The sequence below is a fragment of the Elgaria multicarinata genome, chromosome 2, assembly GCF_023053635.1.
Source record: "Elgaria multicarinata webbii isolate HBS135686 ecotype San Diego chromosome 2, rElgMul1.1.pri, whole genome shotgun sequence".
Classification (NCBI taxonomy): Eukaryota; Metazoa; Chordata; class Lepidosauria; order Squamata; family Anguidae; genus Elgaria; species Elgaria multicarinata.
Window position 1 is genome coordinate 109922758 of NC_086172.1, and position 22859 is coordinate 109945616.

Consider the following 22859-nt stretch of genomic DNA (forward strand, 5'->3'; position numbering starts at 1 on the left):
GATTTGATGTCTCACAGGGTCAGAGAGCCCTGGGCCCCAAGAGAAAGAAGCTATCTGCTGGACGGTGCCACCAAAGACCAAAAGACAATTGCGAGGCTTCCTGGGAATGGCAGGATTCTGCAGAGTATAGATTCCAAACTTTGGATTAAAGACCAAAGTCTTCTACGAGGCCACCGTGGGCAGTGAAGGAGTGCTGCAATGGACTGCAAAATGAAAAAAGGCTTCAGTGAAGTCAAAGAGGCTTTGATGATGGCACCTGCCCTAGGCCTACCAGGTTTAGAGAAGCCATTTCAGTTCTATGTGCATGAGCATCAAGGAGTAGCTTGAGTCCTGACTCAGCTACTGGGAAGCTGGAAGAGACTAGTGGCTTATTTCTCCAAGCAACTGGATTCAACCTGCCAAAGATGGCCCGCTTGTCTGTGAGCGATAGTAGTCACAGTTATGTTGGTGAAAGAATCTCAAAAGCTCACCTTGGGGCAAGCAATGACTGTATACTCTCCTCATTTGGTGTTGGCCGTGATGGATGCAAAAGGAGGGAATTGGCTCTTGCCAAGTCGTATGGCTAGGTACCAAGCCATCCTTCTGGATCAAGGAGATATCAACCTGCAGATTTCCAACACCCTGAATCCAGCTACCTTGCTACCCCTGGAGCAAGAGGAAGAATTACAACATGATTGCATCCAGACCATTGAAAGTGTTTATGCCAGCAGACCTGATCTCAAAGATGCCCCGCTGCCCAATGCAGATGTGGAATTCTATACTGATGGGAGCAGTTTCATGGAAAATGGAATCCGGAAATCAGGATATGCAGTGGTCACTTTGTGGGACATGGTAGAAGCAAAATCTCTGCCTCCCAACATCTCCGCACAGAAAGCCAAACTTATAGCTCTGACCAGAGCTCTCCAGTTAGCAGAAGGAAAAACTGCTACAATATTTATGGACTCCAAGTTTACACACCCATGGGGCTATATGGAAAGAAAGAGGACTGTTAACTGCCAGCAAAAGCCCTGTGAAGCATGGGACGGAAATCTTAAACTTGCTTGAAGGTGTCATCAAACCAACTCAAGTAGCAATGGTGCATTGCAAAGCCCACCAGAAGGATGACAGTGAGGTCACCAAAGGGAACTGGAGAGCTGATGCAGTGGCAGAAAAGGCAGCCCAAGGAGGAACCAAAGAAGTCTCAGTGTTGGCATTGGTGCCTCAAGTGAAGTTACCAGAAGAACCACCAGAGTATACAACCAGAGAAAATCAGCTTGCAGAAAACCTGGGAGCCATGGAAAAGGAAGCTGGATGGTGATCTTACCAGAAGGACAAGTGTTGGTGCCAAAGCTAATCCTCAGCCATGTGATCCAGGAATACCATCAAGGCACCCACCTGGGAGCAGATGCCATGACCCAAGGTCTCCAGAGAGTAGTAGTGGGACCTAGGATGCGGAAGATGGCCAATCAGATAGTGCAGAGATGCCCTGTTTGTTGTGCTAACAATCCCAAGATTTCTCCAAAGCCCCCTCCCGGGGTAGGGAGATATGGACTCTTATCTGATGAATTGTGGCAAGTGGACTTCTCCGAAGTCCCCAAGAAAGGACATTTGAAATACCTGTTGGTATTTATAGACACTTTAACTGGATGGATGGAAGCATTCCCCTGCCGGACTAACCAAGCCAAAGAAGTAGTTCGAGTGATGCTCAGGGACTTGATCCCGAGGTTTGGGGTCCCTGAAGGCTTGGGCTCAGACAGGGCCCCTCATTTTGTTTCAACTGTGACTCAGGGGGTTGCCAAAGCCTTAGGGATACAGTGGGGTCTTCACACTGCTTGAAGACCACAGTCTAGTGGGCAGGTGGAGAGAATGAATCAAACTTTGAAAAGACAGTTAGCAAAAATCTGTCAAGAGACTCACTTGAAATAGCCAGACGCTTTACCCCTTGCCTTACTTAGAGTTCACATTGCCCCTAGAGCCAAATTGGGAGTTAGCCCATTCGAGTTAATGTATGGGAAACCCTACCCTAAGAATCCAGTGGTGGAGCATGGGAGCCAAATGAATGTAAGGGGGGAAACATGGGTCAAAAATTATTTGCATTCTCTCTTGGCTGTGTTGTTTTCTCTCCACAGATACCTCCACGAGCAACTTCCTTTGCCGTTGGACATTCCAGTCCATAAGTTCCAGATTGGAGATGAGGTCCTGATCTGAACATGGAAGGATGAACCTCTACAACCTAAGTGGAAAGGGCCTTACTTAGTGATCCTCTCCACTCATGCAGCAGTAAAAGTCCAGGGGGTAAAGGCGTGGATCCATCATACCAGAGTAAAAGCAGCTCCAGATGCTCAGCCCAGAGGAAAAGAGGGTAAGAGTGCCACTCTGGAAGCTGGCACAAAAACTGGACAACATTGGACAGCTGAACCAATAGAGGGACTAAGGTTCTTGTTCAAAAAACAACAATGATGCGGAAAGTAACTGTTCTCCTGTGCTTAATGGGAGCGGGAGAATGGTTGTCAAAGTGGTCTGTTAACAGGTCAAAGTAGGTTGATGAAGAAATTTGAATCACATCAGAATTTATTTACTGAATAAAGCAGAAACCGTATCTCTAGCAATGTCACTGGTGGGCATCCTGGGCTTGGCTGTAGCCGACAGCGTGCAATTAAACAAGGTGGCCTGTGCCCTGGCCAAAGGTCTGAATTACACTTCGCAAGCCATTGCAGATCTAAGTGCAGACATACAAGGGATAAGAGCTGCCACCCTGCAAAATCGAGCAGCCATCGATTATCTGTTGCTAAGACACAACCATGGGTGTGAAGAGTTTGAAAGGATGTGTTGTTTTAATTTGTCTGACAATTCAGAGCTGGTAGAGTCAAAAGTGTGGAAATTACACGATATTGTGTCACACGTTACACAAGATCAGGGACTTGATTTCTCATGGCTCACCTCTTGGCTTCCTAATTTCTCATAGTTAAAGCAACTTTTTATCTTCCTTATAGCTTTTGTATGTATATTTCTTATGATCTGTTGTGGGGTACAATGTATGCCTATCTGTTGTAGTGCCTTTAAGAATATGTTGCCAGCCTCATCTAACCATGTATTGCTTGCAATGCCAGCTATCCAGGACCCAATTTGGAAGAACCAGAAAGATGCGAAGAACTTCCTAGAGATGCAAAATATGGTCAAGGGGTATAAGTCTGTTTTGTAAAAAGATATACCTTGAAGGGGGGATTTGATGTGTGTAAAAGGGAATTTCATTCTGTGAAATGAGTCTATGCTCCAGAAGAAAGGTTAAGAACACACACACACACCCCAAGATTCCTGCATGGCGGATTCTAAGTGCATCTTAGACAAAGGAAAAACTTTCAACCAATCAGCGTCGAATGTAGACTGTGACGTATGAATTGTATTCACCTTAACTTGTATTGGTGATGTAACCTAGTTTATCTCTAATGGACAGTAAAGTCCATTAGAGATAAGAGCACTGACCAATTATGTTACTAACAAGTGATGTAACCAGAGTCTATATGTTTTAGAGGATCCCTTTGTTCGAGAAGCTCTTAATTTGCATTTCGTGCTGGAATGTTGAAACATTTACTTACGAATAAATCTTAACTTGCATTCTCCAACCCGGTGTGTTCATTGGCAAAGTGTACACTGAGGAAGTGGCCTGTCTGTCAGCCTTTCTGGCTGACACTTTGACTATTATTTCAAAATATTTCACAATAGAAAAGGAGGGTAGAAATATTTTAAAACAAACAGTACGTTAAGCCAAGCCTGAGAGTGCATCAGATTGCCAGTCTGGCTGTAGCAGTGGAAGGCTTAAGTAGCTGCAATGAGGGAGAGACCGATGATGATGATGAAGATGATGATGTTGACGATAATAATAATAATAATAATAATAATAATATATTTATTTCTTACCCACCTCTCCCTTTGGATTGAGGCAGGGAACAACATTAGAACAGGAATCAATATATCTTATAAATTCATGATTTAACATTGATCTGGATAGGTCTGCCGGAAAAGGCTAGTCTTTAAAGCTGCCTTAAAATCACACAGAGAGTTAATTTTACGAATCTCCTCCGGCAGGCCATTCCACAATCTGGGGGCGACAGAAGAAAAGGTCCTCTGGGAAACTGATGTCAGCCTAGTTTTAGCTGACTGAAGTAAGTTCACCCCAGAGGACCTGAGTGTGCGGGGCGGACTGTATGGGAGAAGGCGATCCCGCAGGTAACCTGGACCCAAACCATTCAGGGCTTTAAAGGTAATGACCAACACTTTGTACTTTGCCCGGAAACTAATTGGCAGCCAGTGGAGTGATTTTAATGTTGGGGTAATATACTCACCCCTAGATGTACCGGTGACCAACCTGGCTGCCATATTTTGAACTAGTTGAAGTTTCCGAACTAGATACAATGGTAGCCCTATGTAGAGCGCATTGCAGAAGTTAAGCCTTGAGGTTACCAGCGTGTGCACTACTGTCTTTAGGTCTTCTGACTCAAAGAAGGGGCGCAGCTGGCGTATCAGCTGAAGCTGATAGTAGGCACTCCTGGCCGTCGCATCTATCTGGGCTGTCATTTGGAGCAACGGATCCAGGAGCACCCCCAAACTGCGAACACAGTCTTTCAGGGGGAGTGTAGCCCCATCCACAACTGGCTGACACACCTCCAAACCTAGGTCAGAGCCCTTGACAGCAAGCACCTCTGCTTTATCTGGATTCAGCTTCAGTTTGTTTTTCCTCATCCAGCCCATTACTGCCTCCAAGCATTCATTCAGAGGAGACACACTATCCTTAGCTGACGCTGTTATTGAAGGCATAGAGAAATATATTTGGGTGTCATCAGCATACTGATAGCACCCCGCCCCATACCTCTGGATGATTTCTCCCAGCGGTTTCATGTAGATGTTAAACAGCATTGGGGATAGGATGGCACCTTGTGGCACACCATACAACAGCTCCTTTTTTGAGGAGCAACTATCCCCAAGCATCACCATCTGGAATCTACCTGAGAGGTAGGACCGGAACCACTGGAGCACATTGCCACCGATTCCCAAACCCCCCAGGCGTTCCAGAAGGATACCATGGTCAATGGTATCGAAAGCCACTGAAAGGTCCAAAAGTACCAGCACGGACACACTCCCCCTGTCAATACTCATGAGGAGATGGTCCACTAAGGCGACCATAGTTGTCTCAACTCCGTATCCTGCCCTAAAGACAGTTTGAAATGGCCGTCCTCAGGAGGCGTGGCCACCCCAACATGCCCACCCCCAAGGCGGAGCCAACTCAACATGTTTGGCCCTCAAGGGGGTGTGGCCTCGGTCACATTTATTTATTTATTACATTTTTATATGCATTATTATTATCATGTGAATTAATTAGTTCAATGCTCTCCCACAGACACCCACCCACCTGCCATTCCTCTCCTTTTAAAAATTAATTAGATTAGTGCAATGCTCTCCCACAGACCCACACCCACCTGCCCTTCCCCTCCTTAAAAAAATAATTAGATTAGTGCAATGTTCTCCCACAGACCTACACCCACCTGCCCTTCCCCTCCTTAAAAAATTAATTAGATTAGTGCAATGCTCTCCCACAGACCCACACCCACCTGCCCTTCCCATCCTTAAAAAAATAATTAGATTAGTGCAATGCTCTCCCACAGACCCACACCCACCTGCCCTTCCCCTCCTTAAAAAAATAATTAGATTAGTGCAATGTTCTCCCACAGACCCACACCCACCTGCCCTTCCCATCCTTTTAAAAATTAATTAGATTAGTGCAATGCTCTCCCACAGACCCACACCCACCTGCCCTTCCCCTCCTTTAAAAAATTAATTAGATTAGTGCAATGCTCTCCCACAGACCCAGACCCACCTGCCCTTCCCCTCCTTTTAAAAATTAATTAGATTAGTGTAATGCTCTCCCACAGACCCAGACCCACCTGCCCTTCCTCTCCTTTAAAAATTAATTAGATTAGTGCAATGATCTCCCACAGACCCACGCCCACCTGCCCTTCCTCTCCTTTTAAAAATTAATTAGGCTGCTTTTAGGGATAGAAGAAGCCTTACTTAAGCAGGGAGCACCTGCAGCGTGTTGTCTCCTTCCTTGCCTGCCATGGAAATGCCCAGGTTACGACCAAGGAGACTCCCTAATTTCCAAAACGCGGAAACACCGAGCTTAAGACCCGCCCACCTGCTCCATACGGGTCCCTCCCAAGACGTTGACATCATAGGAGAGACCCGATTGGATGAGGTGGGTGGGCCAGGTCTTAAGCCGGGTGTTTCCACGTTTGGGAAACACGCGGCTCTCGCGGCTATTGGGACGTGACGTCCCAATAGCCGCGAGAGCCGGGTGTTCCCAAACACGGAAACACTCAGCTTAAGACCCGCCCACCTCTTCCATCCGGGTCCCTCCTATGACGTCGGCGTCATAGGAGGGACCCGTATGGAGCAGGTAGGCGGGTCTTAAGCTGAGTGTTTCCGCGTTTGGGAATACATGGCTCTCGCGGCTATTGGGCATCTCCTTGGTCATCGCCAGCGTCTCCATGGAGGAGACGCTCCAACAGATAGAAGAAGCCCCCAGCGCCACGTGTTTCCCAAACGTGGAAACACCCGGCTTTAAGACCCGCCCACCTCATCCAATCAGGTCCCTCCTATGACGTCGACGTCATAGGAGAAACCCGATTGGATGAGGTGGGCAGGTCTTAAGCCCAGTGTTTCTGCGTTTGGGAAACAAGCATTTTAAGGCTCCCCCGGCTTCTATTGGGGCCTCTCCTTGGTCGCGATGGTGACACCGACCAAGGAGAGGCCCCGATAGAAGCCGAGGAAGCCTTTTTTCCCGGGCAAAAGGGAGAGCCATTTCTGGCCGGACGGGGATTTCCCCGCCCATTTCCGGTCTTGTCCGGGCAGATCCGGACGATTGGTCACCCTAAGATAAACAGCCACCACATTGTTAAATTTAAAAGCAGTGACGCTGCAGATATTAAAAGCTTGTTTATACAAGTGTGTTTTAAAGACCAGTGTGAATAGAGGGGAGAAAGCCCAATGGATTTTCCCAGAAGTGTATTTCACAGTTTCAGCACCCCCACCAAAAACGTCCCGTGGTAGGTCTTGTACCTCTCATCTTAACTCTCATAAAGACATGAGAGAAATCAGGGCTTCCAAGAATGACCTTAAATGCTGGGTATTCATAGGGTACCTATAAAATAATGCTGGGGTCTTCAATCAACATCTCTCTTGGGGCCTGCCAGACTCCCTTCCCCTCCTGATTTTATTTTTATTTTTAAAGATTTTGTGAAAATGAAAAACTCTTAAAATCATGGAAGGCTGGCATGCTTCAAAATGAAGTGGCACTCTCCTGCTCCATCTTCATTTGGCTTCTAAACAGTGGTTTTGTGTTTTGGAGCTTAGAGCCCACCTCTGCTTTGCAGGGCCGGGCAAACCTCATATTAGGCCCAGGCCAGATGAGAAATGTAGGCCCCATTTCAAACGGCTCATTAAGTATTTTTTAATCAGTTCTAAATACATATGAACTAGAACCATTTATTAAAAAGGTAATGTCAAGCACTTCTATTCAAGATGTATATAAGACATCACTTCTTCACCTTCAGAAATGCTTTACGTGATTTTCTTTGGGCAAATTCATCATCAACAACAGAAAAAGCAAGCAACTTTGCCGTGTCATTGTTAATGTTCAAAACTGCTAATCCATTCAAACGTTCTTGGACCATTGCAGACCGAAAGTATGACTTGGTTTGTTTTACGACACTGAAGCTACTTTGTAACAAATCTTTTCCAAAGGGTCCCTCTTTGCCTCTACCAGGGGGACTTGGAGTAGGCCCCCGCAAAATTGTAGGCCCATGCCAACTGCCCCCACTGCCCCGCCCCCTCTGCCCAGCCCTAATATTTAGTGCTCCGACCACACAAAGGAATTGTATAATTGTGGTACGCTTGATAAACAATGCAACATGAAGTAGTTCACAGTTAAACAAAAACCACCTGTTTCTACTTCAAACTATTTATCCTCAAGACAACACATAAATAGCAACACTCAGCTCCTATCAACTACAGCTGGTTAAGAATATACCACTCGGGAGAATTTTGCATGCTTTAGTAGAGAATTAAGTACCTGCCCAAGTACCTAGTACAAGGCAGCAGGGCTGGGCAGAGGGGGCTGGGCAGTGGGGCCAGTTGGCATGGGCCTACAATTCTGAGGGAAGTTCTTTACTCCATCCATTTATGTTATCAGCAATTTTGGGAGTATCCTTAACAAATTTAATGTATAGAGAAAGAGAGAGAGAGAGAATGAGAGTGAATACCTACTACGGATGATAAATTTTGTTCAATTTGAGGAAAGAACCCTTTAATTCCTCCCCTCTCCCTACGCCAAAACCACCATGATGATGGTGAGTTTTATTGTTTTTTACAACTGATTTACGAATGTTTTGGATATGTAACATAAGATAATATATTATCTCCTATTGTGTCTTTCAGCCTGTAGAAGCTTAAAACGATATGGGTTTATTAAACCGGCAGCCTGTTAATGGTTGCATCTTGCAACCATAAATAAGTTTCTTACTAAGCATCTTGCAACTATAAATAATTTTTGTTTAATCAAGTATAATAAGTTTCTATCAAGCGTCTTGCAACTATAAATAATTTTATAGTTGCAAGACTTGATGTTGCATTGTTTATCCAGCATCCAGCAATTATAAAATCCCTTGGTGTGGTTGGAGCACTAAACATTATGTGCCTGATATTGTAAATAACCTTCTGTTATATTGTAAATATATTGTGGTACTGTTATGACATTACATAAAACGTTTCTTTAAATCCTTTACCCTATTTCTGTCCATCGTTTAGTATTGCAGTTTGTATGCTGGTTAGCACCTATTTATGCAGTTCATTTTAACTGCTGCCTTCTATATTGTATAACCATGGTGTGGAGATACAGATTTCTCATACAGCGCTAGAACTCAAGGTCACCAAATGGAATCGATTGTACATTCACAACAGACAAAAGGAATTACTATTTCACACACCAAAATAATAATAATAATAATAATAATAATAATAATAATAATAATAATAATAATATTTCTTACCTGCATCTCCATTTTGATCGAGGTGGGGAACAATAATAAGCAATAAAATACATAAAACTGAATTAAAAACATCTTAAAACATTCTAAAAACATCTTAAACATCTTACTGAAGAACAATAGTGCAAGAAGTTGTATAAAACTGCATTCATATCACCAAGAGAAAAAATGAACAGCAACGTTTATTGTGATTTTATCTAGCCTGTTCTGTAAACCACAGAATTATATTAAAAATCCTGCAGTCAAGGTATGTTTCAATATAGTTTTGCCATATGGTATTTACTGCTGATTCAGCTTTAACATGCTGTGTATACAGTTGGTTGACTCACAGTGCAAACCTGCACTTCTTCTAGGAAGACTCCCATGGACTTCAGTAAGACTTGCAGGCAGATTTCAGCCTTAATTCTTTTAAGGAGGCTAAGATGTTTTCATAATAATGCAATGCAATATAGTTAGGTAAGGCAATGCCATACTCATTGCACTGACAAGCAATGATTTTATTAATGCACTACTTCTAGAATAGCTTTACAACAATTCTTGACAGAAGTCCTTCATTAATATTTTACCGGCAAATGATATAAGGAACTAAAACTCAGTTTCAAAGGGCTACTTTTAAAAGAACAAACCACTGAAAATCATTTTTCATGTGACACAGTTCAAAAGGGCTCAGATTTCTTGGCCTAGAAATGACCTCCCAGGACGAAAAAATATGGCATTAGCCATGATAGAATCTGGCAGTGGCCACTAGCTGACATAGCTTTAAAAGGGTCCAGACCTACTCTTCATGACTTTGTCTATCAACTCCTATCAGCCATGACAGCTAAACTTCATACTTCAACAGAAGGATGCCTATGAATGGCAGGTGCTATGAAGGCTGCTGCCCTCATGTCCTGCTGATACACTTCCTGGAGGCATTTCCCCAGCTGCTGTTGGAACTAGGCTTGGCTAGATGGGCTGTAAGTCTGATGAATGAAATGTGCCTGCTGACTTCTTTGAATGTCTTTAAGTAGGCATTAAAGACCCTATTATTCTGGCAGGCCTTCCCTTTTTAGAATCTTATTGCTGACCATTATATATTGTTTTTATGCTGTATTATTTTATTGATTGCGTTATCTTATTTAAATTATTTTTAACTTTGCATGCTGCGTAGGGGATTTTGTATATTGGTGGTCTATAAATTGAATAAATAACAACAACAACAACAACAACAACTTCTCAGCACTCCACAGATGTCTGCCACCAAGGCATCAAAATGCATTTACCTGGAAGCATGCTGCTTCTGAGCAGAGTCAAAAGAATTTCTACAGTGTGCTCTGATGCATCTAAGTAAGCATACACTTTATTGCAGAGGAGGCAAGAGTCCTCTGTGAAGCCAAATCTAAGTGAATGAGGGAGGGAGAGAGAAAGAAAGAGAGCAGCTAAGGGTCAGGACCCTTCCAACATTCCAAGAAACCATTAGGAGGGCTGTTATGCATATTGCTTTTCCTGACACAGGGATTCATTGCTGTGAAACACGTTCAGCAACACTCATGGAAGGGAAATAATAATTGGGGGGCCATGCACATGACTCAAGAGGAAGCCTATGAGCAATACATTGTTCCCCAGACTTTGTTTCTTAGTAATGCTAGAAAGATTTGTGAAGTAAAGTATTGCTAAGGAAGACCTTACCGGCAGGAGTCACAGCACCTTCTTGCACTCCTCCTCGAAAGGAAGGAAGAAACTTATGGCAAAAGTCAGGAAGCATGAACAAAAACCCCTGTAACAGAGTGAATTTATGAGCATCAAACTTCCTTATGATAAAGAGTTTGAATTATCTATAAGCTACATCAGGAGGTTATGAAGGGCAGGGGTGGCAACTTCTGATTTGAGACTCCACTAGTACTTTACATTTTTAGTATTCATAGTTTCAGGCATAACTTGGATGCGACTTGGCTTCCAATACTAAACAACGTCTCATGATTTAACTTATTTATATTTTAAGATCTACAACTGTGAATATTTCAGTGTAGAAGGCTGAATATGAGGCTTGGATGATCGCCTGCACCATTCACAGATAATGAAGAAGATCAGTGTTATAAACAACCTATATACCCAAATTTCTTGTAGACGTGGGCTTTGATCGTAACTCTAAAATGGCAATCAGAAAAATCTTAACATTAATCAAATGCCTGAGGTTGCATTACTTATATCCTGTTGAGTTTCAATGGACAAATTTTAAGACACGTACTTGGAAAATTACCCAAGAAGTATATAGGGTTGCAGCTTTCCAGGTCAATCCTGGTGTCTTGTTCCAGATATCCAAGAGGTGGGCTTTCCCCGTCAGCAAGTCAATAGCTGGCTTAGTTAGAGAGCAATTGTACTGGTCACACGACATTATAAAATAGTACACAATGAAGGGGGCAAACAGGAGTAGAAAGATGACACTTGCTAAGGAAAACAAGTCGACTTTCCTGAAATACAGAGAAACGGGGATTATCACGCAAAGCAAGAACTGCATAGCTGCAACAAGATGGTGCCTTGACTATGGCCCAGTTCCGACATAACAATACACAATGGTTTGCTCGTGTTGGCACCTTTCCTTTCAGGCAATCTTTCTAAAATAGCAAACACCTTTGTGCAAGTTCATGCTATTAATACCATCATCCTTACAAACATTCACTTCCAGATGCTAAAAGTGTGGCTAATTTTCATAATGGTTAATTGAAACAAAGCAGCTTCTTAAACTACATCAATATAACATCACAATTAAAATGTACACAAGAGGCGGGGGAAGCAGGAAAGAAACAAGCATAAAAACAAATCAGAGCAACCATTCAATTCACATGCCATGTTGGAATGCCTGAGCAAATAAAAAAATCTTTTCTTGGTGAAAAAGGCATCTAGTCTTTTGAGAATCAAAACTTTTTCAAAGTGCCTTTGTGGAACCCGTGCTTATCTGAATTAATGAGGACACTAACCACTTCAGGGTGCAGCTGAGATCAGGCTTTGCTCTCTATGTGCACTAACTATGGCTGCAATCCTATACACACCTAAGAGTAAGTCCCATTGAATGTACCACACTTCGTTCTTATAAAATTTAGCTTGGGTTGTGTGTTTGTTTGTTTCTGACTGCTTGCTTTGTGCTTTTCCCTTACTTTGATTATATAATTTTTCATTTTTGGAGTGTTTGTTTGTTTGTTTGGTTTCCCACCCCCAACCCCTCCCCCCTCTTTTAAACCCTGTGTTCTGTGACTGTGTTTCATCTTCCTTCTTTCTTCTGTATAAAAAAAGTTTTAAAAAATACCAAAAAAACAACAACCTCTCTTTCTCTCTCTTACTCTGTGTGTGTGTGTGTGTGTGTGTGTGTGTGTGTGTGTGTTTCCTTGGACTGTGTGTGATTGTGTGATTGTGTTTGCTGTGCACTGCTTGTTAAGTGCAAACAGCAAATAAAGTTTGACCATTCAAATCAAGTTTGGGCAAAGCATACACACTTGTCCCATTTTCCCAAATAATAAATACATTTATTATTACTATTATTATTATTATTATTATTATTATTATTATTTATAATAATTATTCATCATGAGAAAAGGCAGCAGGCGCCAGGCTGGGCATGCTAAAAGCAGTGGTGGTCAAGGCAAGACTGGCACCAGTAAGCAGGCAGCCTCTCCTGCTTTGAAAATGAAACGGGCAAGTCCTTGGCTGGCTGCTCCTCAACAGAAGCAGGAGAAGAAGCAGGCAGACTTCTCCAACTTGCTTCTCCAACTTGCGCCCGGCGTTCTCTTTTTGAGGGTGGGAAAAGTGCCCCTTTGCAAGAGGCAGGCTGCAGCAGCATTAGTGCCATTGTAGGAGGAGGAGGAGGAGGAGGAGTATCCCCAACTCCTTCATTATTGCTTGAGCCCGCTAGCCTGCTGATGGACCTGTCTCCAGAACTCATAGATGAGGTCCTCAGCACAGTGGAGGGGCAGGAGGAGGAGGAGGTGGTCCTCCAGGATGTGGGTGATGAGGAGCAGCAGCAGGCCGAGGCTCTCTCCCCAGTCTCATCCAATCCCTCTTCCTCTGTAACCCGTTTCTGTGGCGACACCACAGAGCTCAAGCGGGCAATTGGTGTCATCACGGAAGCGAAAGACAAGCATAGTGTGGGACCACTTTGAGGTGGGAGTGGATGCCCGCTTTGCTTTTTGTCACCACTGTAAGATCACCCTAAGCAGGGGTTCAGCTGCAGGGCATTATGGAACCAGCAGCCTGAAGATGCATCTGCAGAGGCAGCACCATTCGGTCTTGCTGGGGAAAGAGACAGGCACTTCCAAGGCGACTGGTTCCAGGGGAAAGCAGAAGACTACTGCTGTTGCTGCAACTCTAAGCTCTCCATCTCCCATCCCCACGAGGGTTAGGCAGGCAACCCTTGAGGACATGGGGTGGGGGAAGTATGGACCCACAAGATGGCGTTTTCCAACTCCCACCAAGATCACCACCTGCATCGGTGAGTTGGTGGCGTTGGGCGACCAGCCATTCAGCCTCGTTGACAATGCAGGCTTCAAGGGCTGATGGCGCTTGTGGCTCCATACTACAAGCTGCTGTGTCGCACCACCCTTAGCAGGCAGGTGGTGCCTTCCCTGTACTGTTCCTGCAGGGAGTTAGTGCTGGCTCATCTGTGCCAGGCAGAGGCACGGATGGTGCACTTCACCTTGGACATTGGTCCAGCGAGGGCGGAGCGCATGCTTACCTGTCCCTAACAGTGTCCTGGAAAGCAGTTTCGCAACCAGCCACTTTTCAACTTATCTACATGGGCTGTGTGCCCAGACTGGGAAGACCACCAGGTACCAGCAAACACAACAAATGAAGAGATAACACTTAATTTGTATTTCTCACACAGTTCAAACATAAAGGAACAGAACAGTCTTTCTGTGCTTACGCCGAAGTCAAAGCCAGTCCATAAATCAATCCAGTTTTCATAAAGGGTCACGAAAGTCCACAAAGCCAGTCCGAGTTCCAAATGGCAGGAGAGAGTCACAGAGTCCAAGAAGTCCGTAGTCCAACCGGTATAGCAGAAACACAACAAGGCCAAGTTTTCAAGGTCCAGAGCTTTCTCAGGCAAACCAGATCAGGGGCGGATCCGCACGTCGGCCCCAGAGCACATTTATGCGACTCTAGGGCACCCCAGAAACGATAGTCTGTACTTGCCTGTAAAAAGAAACTAGGAAGAGACGGAGACGACGACGACCAGCTCTCCCCGGCTGGCTCCTCGACCTGGACGGAGAGCTCGGCGGAAGAAGGTTGGGTGGACAGCGGAAGAAGCTCTCTACCCCCGCCTTCTTCAAAAAGAACTCTCCGAGCCGGCCGGGGAGAGCTCAGTGGCGGTGGCGGCAGCAGCGGCGGCTCTGTCTCTTCCTAGTTTCTTTTTACAGGCAAGTACAGACTAGCGTTTCTGGGGTGTCCTAGAGTCGCATAAATGCGCTCTGGGGCTGACGTGCGGATCCGCCCTGAGTCTGACAAGTTCCTGGCCTGCGCACTGTTACTTAAATACCCAAGCCCAGAATCACAGCTGTTCCCTGTTTATCTGGCGTTTAGTAGCAATACTCTTGGATCTGCGTAACGCCTCCTTCTCCGCCCTTTGTTGTTTGAACGATGGCACCAGTAAGATGTTTGTTTGCTCTTCTTCTAAGGCTGAGCTGGAGGGAGCCCCCGCTGGCTGCTGCCCAGCCATGCTGGTACTGGGTCCAGCCTGCGGCTCTTCATTCCCAGACTCTTCATCGTCAGATACCTGCCAGTTCCTAACAGATGGCTCACTGGTGGGCAGCTGTGGGGCAGGAAGCATCCGGCACTAAAGGGTCTGGCAAGGTGGGCTACTGCTGCGCCCTCCTCCATACGCAAGTGATGGACCACTCCCACATGGCGGCGGAGATTGCGGAGGCCATTAACCGCATGGTGGATGGGTGGTTAGCCGGGCACCAGCTCACCCGCGGTTACGTGGTCATGGACGGGGAGCCAACATGGTGAAGGTGGTGCACGATGGCAGATTAGAGGGCGTCCGCTGCATTGCTCATGTCTTGAACCTGGTGGTAAGGGATGGCCTTGGAATGGGCAGCAAGGCCAACCTCGGTCCCCTGGCCGGTATCCGTAACCTCCTGGAGAGCTGCAGGAAGGTGGCAGGGCATTTCCACCACAGCGTCAAGGGCAGTCGATTGCTGCAGGAGAAGCAGGAGGAGTTGAATCTCCCGCAGCACAGGCTAGTGCAAGACGTGGTGACACGCTGGAACTCCACCTACCTCATGCTGGAGCGTATGGTGGAGCAACAGCGTGCCATCCATGAGATGTCCAGGGTCAGGGACATTGGCCTACAGGCAGCACTGGACAGGCAGCAGTGGGAGGCCATATCCCAGCTGGTGGTGGTCCTCAAGCCATTCCTTGAAGCCACGGAGACCCTGAGCACTAGCTCTGCCCTCCTCAGCCAGGTGATCCCTGTGTGCAGGCATCTCCAGAAACAGATGGGCGAGTTTCTGGAGGCCCAGGATCCCGTCACCGGGAAGCGCTTCGAGTCCGAGGTACGCGAAGCGGTGACTAGGCTGAGGGATGGCCTGATGCAGAGGGTGGAGCCCAGACAGACAGACAAGTTCTACATGTTGGCCACCATGTGCGACCCTCGTGTGAAGGATGGGCTTTGTGGGCCAAATAGCAGGCAGCACTGGGTGGAAATGCTTGTGGGCCAAGTGCGGGCGGCACGGGCCGAGAGGGTGGGGCAGAGTGGGGCAGAGGAGCAGGCCACCACTCCCCACAGCAGCACCAGTCCACTGGTTGCTCTTTGGTTGTTCTTCCACCTCTCTTGACAGAAGAAGACACATGGCACGTTCACTTCGCTGAGCGTAGTTTCTCACAGTTAGGTCTGTTGGGTGCTCCTGTCTGGGCTCCTGGCTTTGAGCAGCTACCTCACACAGCAACTCGTGCCACTCCTTCACTTCACCATTATCTTCCACACTCAAAGAAAACTGCTTCAATAAGTAAAGCAGCATCAGGGCACTACGGAACCCCAACCAAGTCCGGATTTTGTTTGGAAGCTTTTAGCTAGCTCTCACTTGGTCCTTGGGCTGCTCCTATGTAGGCTCCTGGCATTCAGAAGCTACCTCACACAGCAACTCGTGGCAGTCCTTGCCTTCACCATCGCTGTAGGCCAGGGCTGTTCTCCAACTGGAATGGGACTTCCACTGGTCCACTGGTTGTCATTTGGAGGGTGCTGGTTGAGGATTGATTTCTCCAGGTCATTCGACACGTCCACTTTGCAGTACTGGAATACTATACAGGTGGATCATCCAGCAACGTTAATGCTCCAAGCCACAGCATGGTAGATGGCTGCATCATCTTCCACACTCAAAGTAACTGCTTCAATAACAAAAGCAGCAGCAGCATGGGACTATGGAACTCAAACCAGGTCCGGCTTCACTAGCTCCTCTCACTACATTCACCAAGTATTTCTTGCAAGCAGCAGAACTGCTGCTTTTCCACCCCTCCTTTCTCGTTCTGGTTTTCCCAATTCAGAGAAGTCAGGCAGGCTTTGATGTGGTTCAACTTCATATTGTTGTTGTGATTGTTATTATCAATGTTAGTAGTAGTACTGCTAGAATTCTGGTTACTATTATTATAATTGTATAATGGCTGGGATTACAGTGCAGTCAATCAACTCTGAAGCAAGGAAGACAAAGGTTTACTCTTCTCCTCCTATTAGTTATGGGTTGCGAACGACATCTGTCTGTACTGTTCCCGCCTAACAGGGCTGCTTTGCAATACTGGCCTGGAATGGAAACAATCCTTGGCTCACTTACTTGTGACTGCAGAAATGTCTGCCTGCCCGCCTGTGCCCGCCTCTCTGCCTGCCTGCCTGGGAGAGGTACCAGATGATAGGCTTTGTGGGTCAACCCCACCAGCCTCTGGCATGCTTGCTCCCAGTGCTACTGGGGCATAGCTGCCTGCTGCCTCTCCTCTGTGCCCACCTCACAGGGACGGTTTGTGCATGTCTTGCTTTGACTCAGGGGATTAGTCCTTCCTGCGCTCACCCTGTTTAGAATTCTTGAAGTTCCAAGTCAATTTTTGAAGTGTGGAAGAAGGTTCATATTTAGGTTTATCTTTAAATACTCCCCAATTCATGGCATGTTGGGATTTCCTGTGAAATGGCCATGAATAAGTTAAGCCTATTTAGCTGTCTGCAGCTTTAAAAATCCCTGAGATATTTGGATTTCTGAAAATGGGGTGTAGGATTTTCAAATATTCCCCCCAAATCACTGGAGCTTCGGATTTCCTTCCAAATGGGTACAAATATGGATACATGGATAAGCTCTCATGGTGGTGATTTTGAGATTTCTAACATTTACAGTGATGGAGATATCGAAAGGGGTGTGAATTGGTGTTAGGGGGTGATGCTTAAAATGTTTAAAAAATCGCTAAAAATCAGGGCATACTTGGATTGGATTGAAACTTGCCATGAATGTGGATCTTGGTGGCATCTGTGAGGGTGCCCATTTGCAAGTTTGTATCTGTAAAAATGTCAAGAGTAAATCCCATTTCTGAAAATGGCATGTAGGATTTTCAAAAATTCCCTCAAAATCAGTGGAGGCTCAGATTTCCTTCCAACTGGTCATGAATGTGGATACATGAATAAGCTCTGATGGTGGTGATTTTGAGGTTTCTAACATTAACAGAAAAAAAGTTATAGGTATTTGGATTTCAATGCAAGTCTATGCGGGGAAAACAGAGCTCCAATTCGGATCCGGAGCTCCGCAGTGAAGCGGAGTGGACCATAGGCGGATCGATGTGGGTCGGAACGGACCCGATCTGGAATTTGCAGATCGGGAACCAGAGCGGATCGGGGGGGCACAGCCCTAGTTATATACTGATCTTGAGTTGAAACATGAATGGCCTCATCTGTCTGGGATCCTTCCCAAATGAAACCCTCCCTCATGCCTGCAGGGCATTTCTCAACACCGAAAATGCATTGGTCAAGGTTAACAGCAGTGTTTGTTTTTGCAATTTCAGTGATCAGAGGGAATCTGTGAACTTCAAGGACAAAACTAGGTGTGACGTGGGAAAGCTGTCTCTTTAAATGCAGGCCTGCCCCAATCACATCTAAAACATTGTGTGCATTAGATTTAAAGATAAAACGGTGAAAATAAGAACCATGCTGGATCAGACCAGGGGCCACACAGCTGCCTGTAGAAAACCCAGGAGGAGGACATGAGTGCAAAAACAGCAGCAGCCTCCCTCTGTGTAGGGAGACCATATTTGGGAAACCAAAAAAGAGGACACCTAGCTGTCCTGCAGAAAGTACGTTATTCCCCCGCCACCTTAAAGAACCAGATTGGAGTGGAGGAGGGGAAAGGATTTCATTCTGCACCACCACCATCCACTCCAATGGGGGCCTTTTCTATAAGGTCCACGAATGACCCACTTTCCCCTTTAAGACCTCAATTGGAGCTCGGGGTGGGGGAATGATGTACCTCAAGAAAGCATGTCATTCCCTCCTGCCATGCTAATGGCAGCCTTAAAGGGGAAGGTGTGTCATTCCAGGACATTATTGAAAATTATAGAAAATCCCCCCTGACACCATGGAAAGAACAAAAACCAGGACAAATCCGGGGAAATCCTGACAGTTGGTCACCCTACCTCTGTGGCATTTCCCAGCAACTGGTATTTGTAGGCATAATGCCTCTGATACAGGAGGCAACATATAGCTAACAGGACTAATAGCCATGGATAGCCTTGTCCTCCATGAAATTGTCCAATCCCTTTTTAAAGCCATCCAAACTGGTGGACATTACTACACCTTGAGGTGGCAAATTCCATAGTTTAACCGACCTTATTCAACTAGGAGATCATTTTGCCGAACTGAGAAGTCCCCAGTATGTTCAGGATTTAACATGGATACGGCTGGCCTAGGGTCGCTATAGACCAAGGTGCAGGTCAGACACGCGGGGGCAGGGGAGGTAAATCCAGCCTACCTGGGGGGCCCAGAAGGCCACATGCCTTTCCTTGGCCCTTCCCCTTTCCCCCAACTGCCAATCGTTGGGTGTTTTCTTGGCTTTTGTGCAGTCCTCCCCCATTCTAAAAGGCTGAAGTGCCTCCCCTAAGGCTCAGTTACAGGAAGTAAAACCTTTGAGCTAAAATGTGCTGCTTCTGGGGGAGAAATGCTGGACCATCAAGGGTGAGCTATTCCACCTGCTCCCCTCCCCCCCCACCACCTGGAGACATTAAAGCAAGGCTGGAGTTGAAGGCTTTTTTTTCCTTACCTGTTTTGTTTTGCTGTACATGTATATTTAGTATATTTTGAATATTATTGTGATATTGTTGATTTGTACATTGTTAAATATTGTTGTAGTTTTTAATTTTTGTAAACCGCCCAGAGAGCTTCGGCTATTGGGCGGTATAAAAATGCAATAAATGAAATGAAATGAAATTAAATGATATTTGGGGCATTTTTTTTAATGTTTTGGCCCTATCCACAGCTGGGTTGTACTCCTCAAGAGTTTCTCCAAAGTGGAATTTGACCTTCAGATTGGAAGAGATTCTGCACCCCTCTCATAGACAGTAATAATCCCAAGTGTGGTACTGGGCAGATTGTTATAAATCGTAAGAAACGCAAGTTTGCTATGTGAACGACAGCATCACATTACTCGAACAACAAAGTGGTTCACTTAATTAGTCAAAGCACATAATGAATATCTATTCATAATTATGCGCGCTGAAGTAACAACTGCATGTTAATGGACGTCAAAAACTGTGGGCCAAACATAAAAAAGCTGTGAATCGTGTTCTGCAGATACCAGTACTAATAGCAGCATGGTAAGCAGTAGGTTCTTAGCTATTCTCCTACTTCTGCTTGGACGAGCGAGAAAACATTTGAATTTAGTTAAGCTCTTAACACTCTGGCCTGCAGGCTGAATTTGCTCTATCAAGACACTCCATCTGGACCATTGAGGCCTTGGGTGAGGCCAAAGCCCAGCCCCCTCAGAGAACAGAGAGGGGACATGAGAGTGTCCCAGGCCCCCAAAGAGTACACCTTGAGGGCACAACTCAATCAGCTTCACTCCTCACTCATCTTCCCCAACTGGGGAAGGGGATGGGCAAGCGAAAGCAGCTTGGGACTCAGCTGGCACCTCCTTGAGGCACCAGCCGAGTCCTGTGCATATGTATTTCTTTGCATGAATTAGTATTTGTATATCTGTATATGTTCGTGTCCATGAGAGAGACTACGTATATGGAGGGACAAGTGTGTCAGGGACTGCATGCCAGCAGTGGGCGTGGCCCCACCCATTTTGGGCTGTGCCTTTTCCATGCACTTGTCTGGAGCTAATTCAGTCCTTGGATTGGGTTCCCCATCCCTGATTTGGGGCACCCTTCCTCAAACAGATAGCTTTCAAATGTTTCTGCCCCAGCCAGCACAGCCAATGGTCAGGAAAGCTGGGAATTGTGTTCCAAAACATCTGAAAGGCACCAGGTTGGGGAAAGGTGCTCCAGGGCATGATGCTAAAAACTGGCCTCTGTGGGCACTGGACACTTTCCGCATGTAGAAGGGCAGCCTGGGATCTACCCCATTTTCCTGGTAAATGCTTTGGGTGAACGGACCGTATTCAACTAGGAGATCATTAACATTGTGGAGCATCCAACACTGTCGGAGGTGTAGCAACTCCAGAAAATCTTTACTGGCTGACATAATACTCCCAGCCTCCTGCAGTATACCAGTTCGAGAGGGTGTCCCAGCAGGCTTCCAAAAGAGCCTTTACCTTTCAGACACATAAAATTACACCTCCAAAGGAACATAAGGAAATAGCCCAAAGAACTCTAATTTATCTCAGGGATTGGCGATAACAAAGGGATTTTTCTATACAGGCTGGTGTGTGTGTGTTTAGAAAAACCCTTCTGCAGGTGACACTGCGCAACCCCGTGGGCCAGATTAGGCACATGGGCCAGGGGTTACCTTCCCGTTCCCTGACATATTATGCTTTCCCACTTGAATGACTTTGGAAATACTTAGCCGTAATTTGCTCCAGAAGATGCATTTGACCCATGGGTGAAGAAATAGCAAACCCCTGTGGGTTTATTCCTTTTAATAATGTCCATTTCTTCCCAAAGAACCTTTCCTCCATTATAGCAAAGCAAGCAATTCAGCAGAAACTGCACTTCCGCCTAAATATTGGCTCGCCGCTCTGACCATGTTACTCCGCTTCTGAAATCTCTTCATTGGCTTCCAATTCACTTCAGAATCCAATATAAACTTCTCCTGTTAACCTTCAAAGCTTTTCACGGTCTAGCTCCTTCCTATCTCTCCTCTCTTATCTCACACTATTGCCCCGCTCGTGCTCTTCGCTCCTCTGATGCCATGTTTCTCGCCTGCCCAAGGGCCTCTACTTCCCTTGCTCGGCTCCGTCCATTTTCTTCTGCTGCCCCTTACGCCTGGAACGCTCTTCCAGAACATTTGAGAACTACAACTTCAATCGCAGCTTTTAAAGCTCAACTAAAAACTTTTCTTTTTCCTAAAGCTTTTAAAACTTGATGTTGTGCAGACTTTATACTGTTAGTTTTACCCTACCCTGTGCCTGCTTACCCTACCCTGTGCCTGTTTGCATTCTCTTCCCCTCCTTATTGTTTTACTATGATTTTATTAGATTGTAAGCCTATGCGGCAGAGTCTTGCTATTTACTGTTTTACTCTGTACAGCACCATGTACATTGATGGTGCTATATAAATAAATAATAATAATAATAATAATAATAATAATAATAATAATAATAATGACCAGGTTGCAGGGGTAAGCCTTGGCAGAGGGAAAATTGAATTGAACCATTTTCCACCTCTTTTTTTTCTTTTCTGGCATGTTATGAGCACTCTTCATTGCCTATTTCCTAGGGCCTGTAGGCACTTCAGCCTATGTGAGATTCAAACCAAACAGTCTTGGGGAGGATCCACATGTCGCTCCCAGACCGCTTTTATGTGACCCCAGGGCACCCCGAAAACTATAGTGTGACTTGCCTGTAAAAGAAACGACGAAGAGCCGCCCATGTCGCCGCCAGCACCGGCGAGGAGAGCTCTCCGCCGGCGAGGAGAGCTCGGGAAAAGAAGGCAGGGTGAAAAGCGGAAGAAGCTCTCCACCCCGCCTTCTTTTCCTGAGCTCTCCTCGCCGGCGGCGACATGGACGGCTCTTCGTCATTTCTTTTACAGGCAAGTCACACTATAGTTTTCGGGGTGCACTGGGACCGCATAAAAGCGCACTGGGAACAACGTGCGGATTCCCCCCTTGCTAGGTCCTGACTGGTAGAATTCCCTTCCTCCATCAATCATTCCCTCTCCCGGACCGCAGCATAAAGATAAGGTGTTTCTCTGGTGGTAGGATCCTCTTACCAGGCTCTGCCCCATTGTCCTTGGGAGGTTCCACTACCATTCATGACACTTTTATTTCTGCCTTCAGAAAACTGAGTTTCCCTTCGAGCCGTTACTGAAACCTGCAGGAGAAGGGAAGACACACACAAACAAATATTAAACTGTTAACTACAAAACATTTTCAACCCATTCAGGAAATTCTGTGACTTGTATTTATTCTGCTTTTGATAACCACAGGGAGGGCAAAGATGTGGTTCACTCATACACCAACTCCTGACCATGGGGGAAATTCTGGTGAGCCTTTCTTCTTGCTTTGGGAATTTCACTATGCCTTGCCCATGTGTTGTCTCATTTTTGTAGCTCTAAGGGCTAAAAGCTTGAACTATGAAGTCATTTTTAAAAGGACAGTTCTAGATGAGGCATGCACACAAACTGCAGAAT

General features: G+C 45.8%; 1 protein-coding gene across 1 annotated transcript in view; it reads right to left on the minus strand.

The window, feature by feature from the left end:
- The window catches only part of LOC134392770 (7-dehydrocholesterol reductase-like), a 31393-nt gene extending 8853 nt beyond the window's left edge, over positions 1 to 22540 (minus strand). The window contains exons 1-3 of the mRNA XM_063117373.1: positions 22440 to 22540; positions 11305 to 11527; positions 10746 to 10833 (exon numbers count right to left, since the gene is read on the minus strand). Of these exons, the coding sequence (XP_062973443.1) occupies positions 10746 to 10833; positions 11305 to 11527; positions 22440 to 22483 (355 nt within the window). The 5' untranslated portion in view covers positions 22484 to 22540. The remainder of the gene's footprint in view (positions 1 to 10745; positions 10834 to 11304; positions 11528 to 22439) is intronic.
- Between the last annotated feature and the right edge of the window lie 319 nt (positions 22541 to 22859).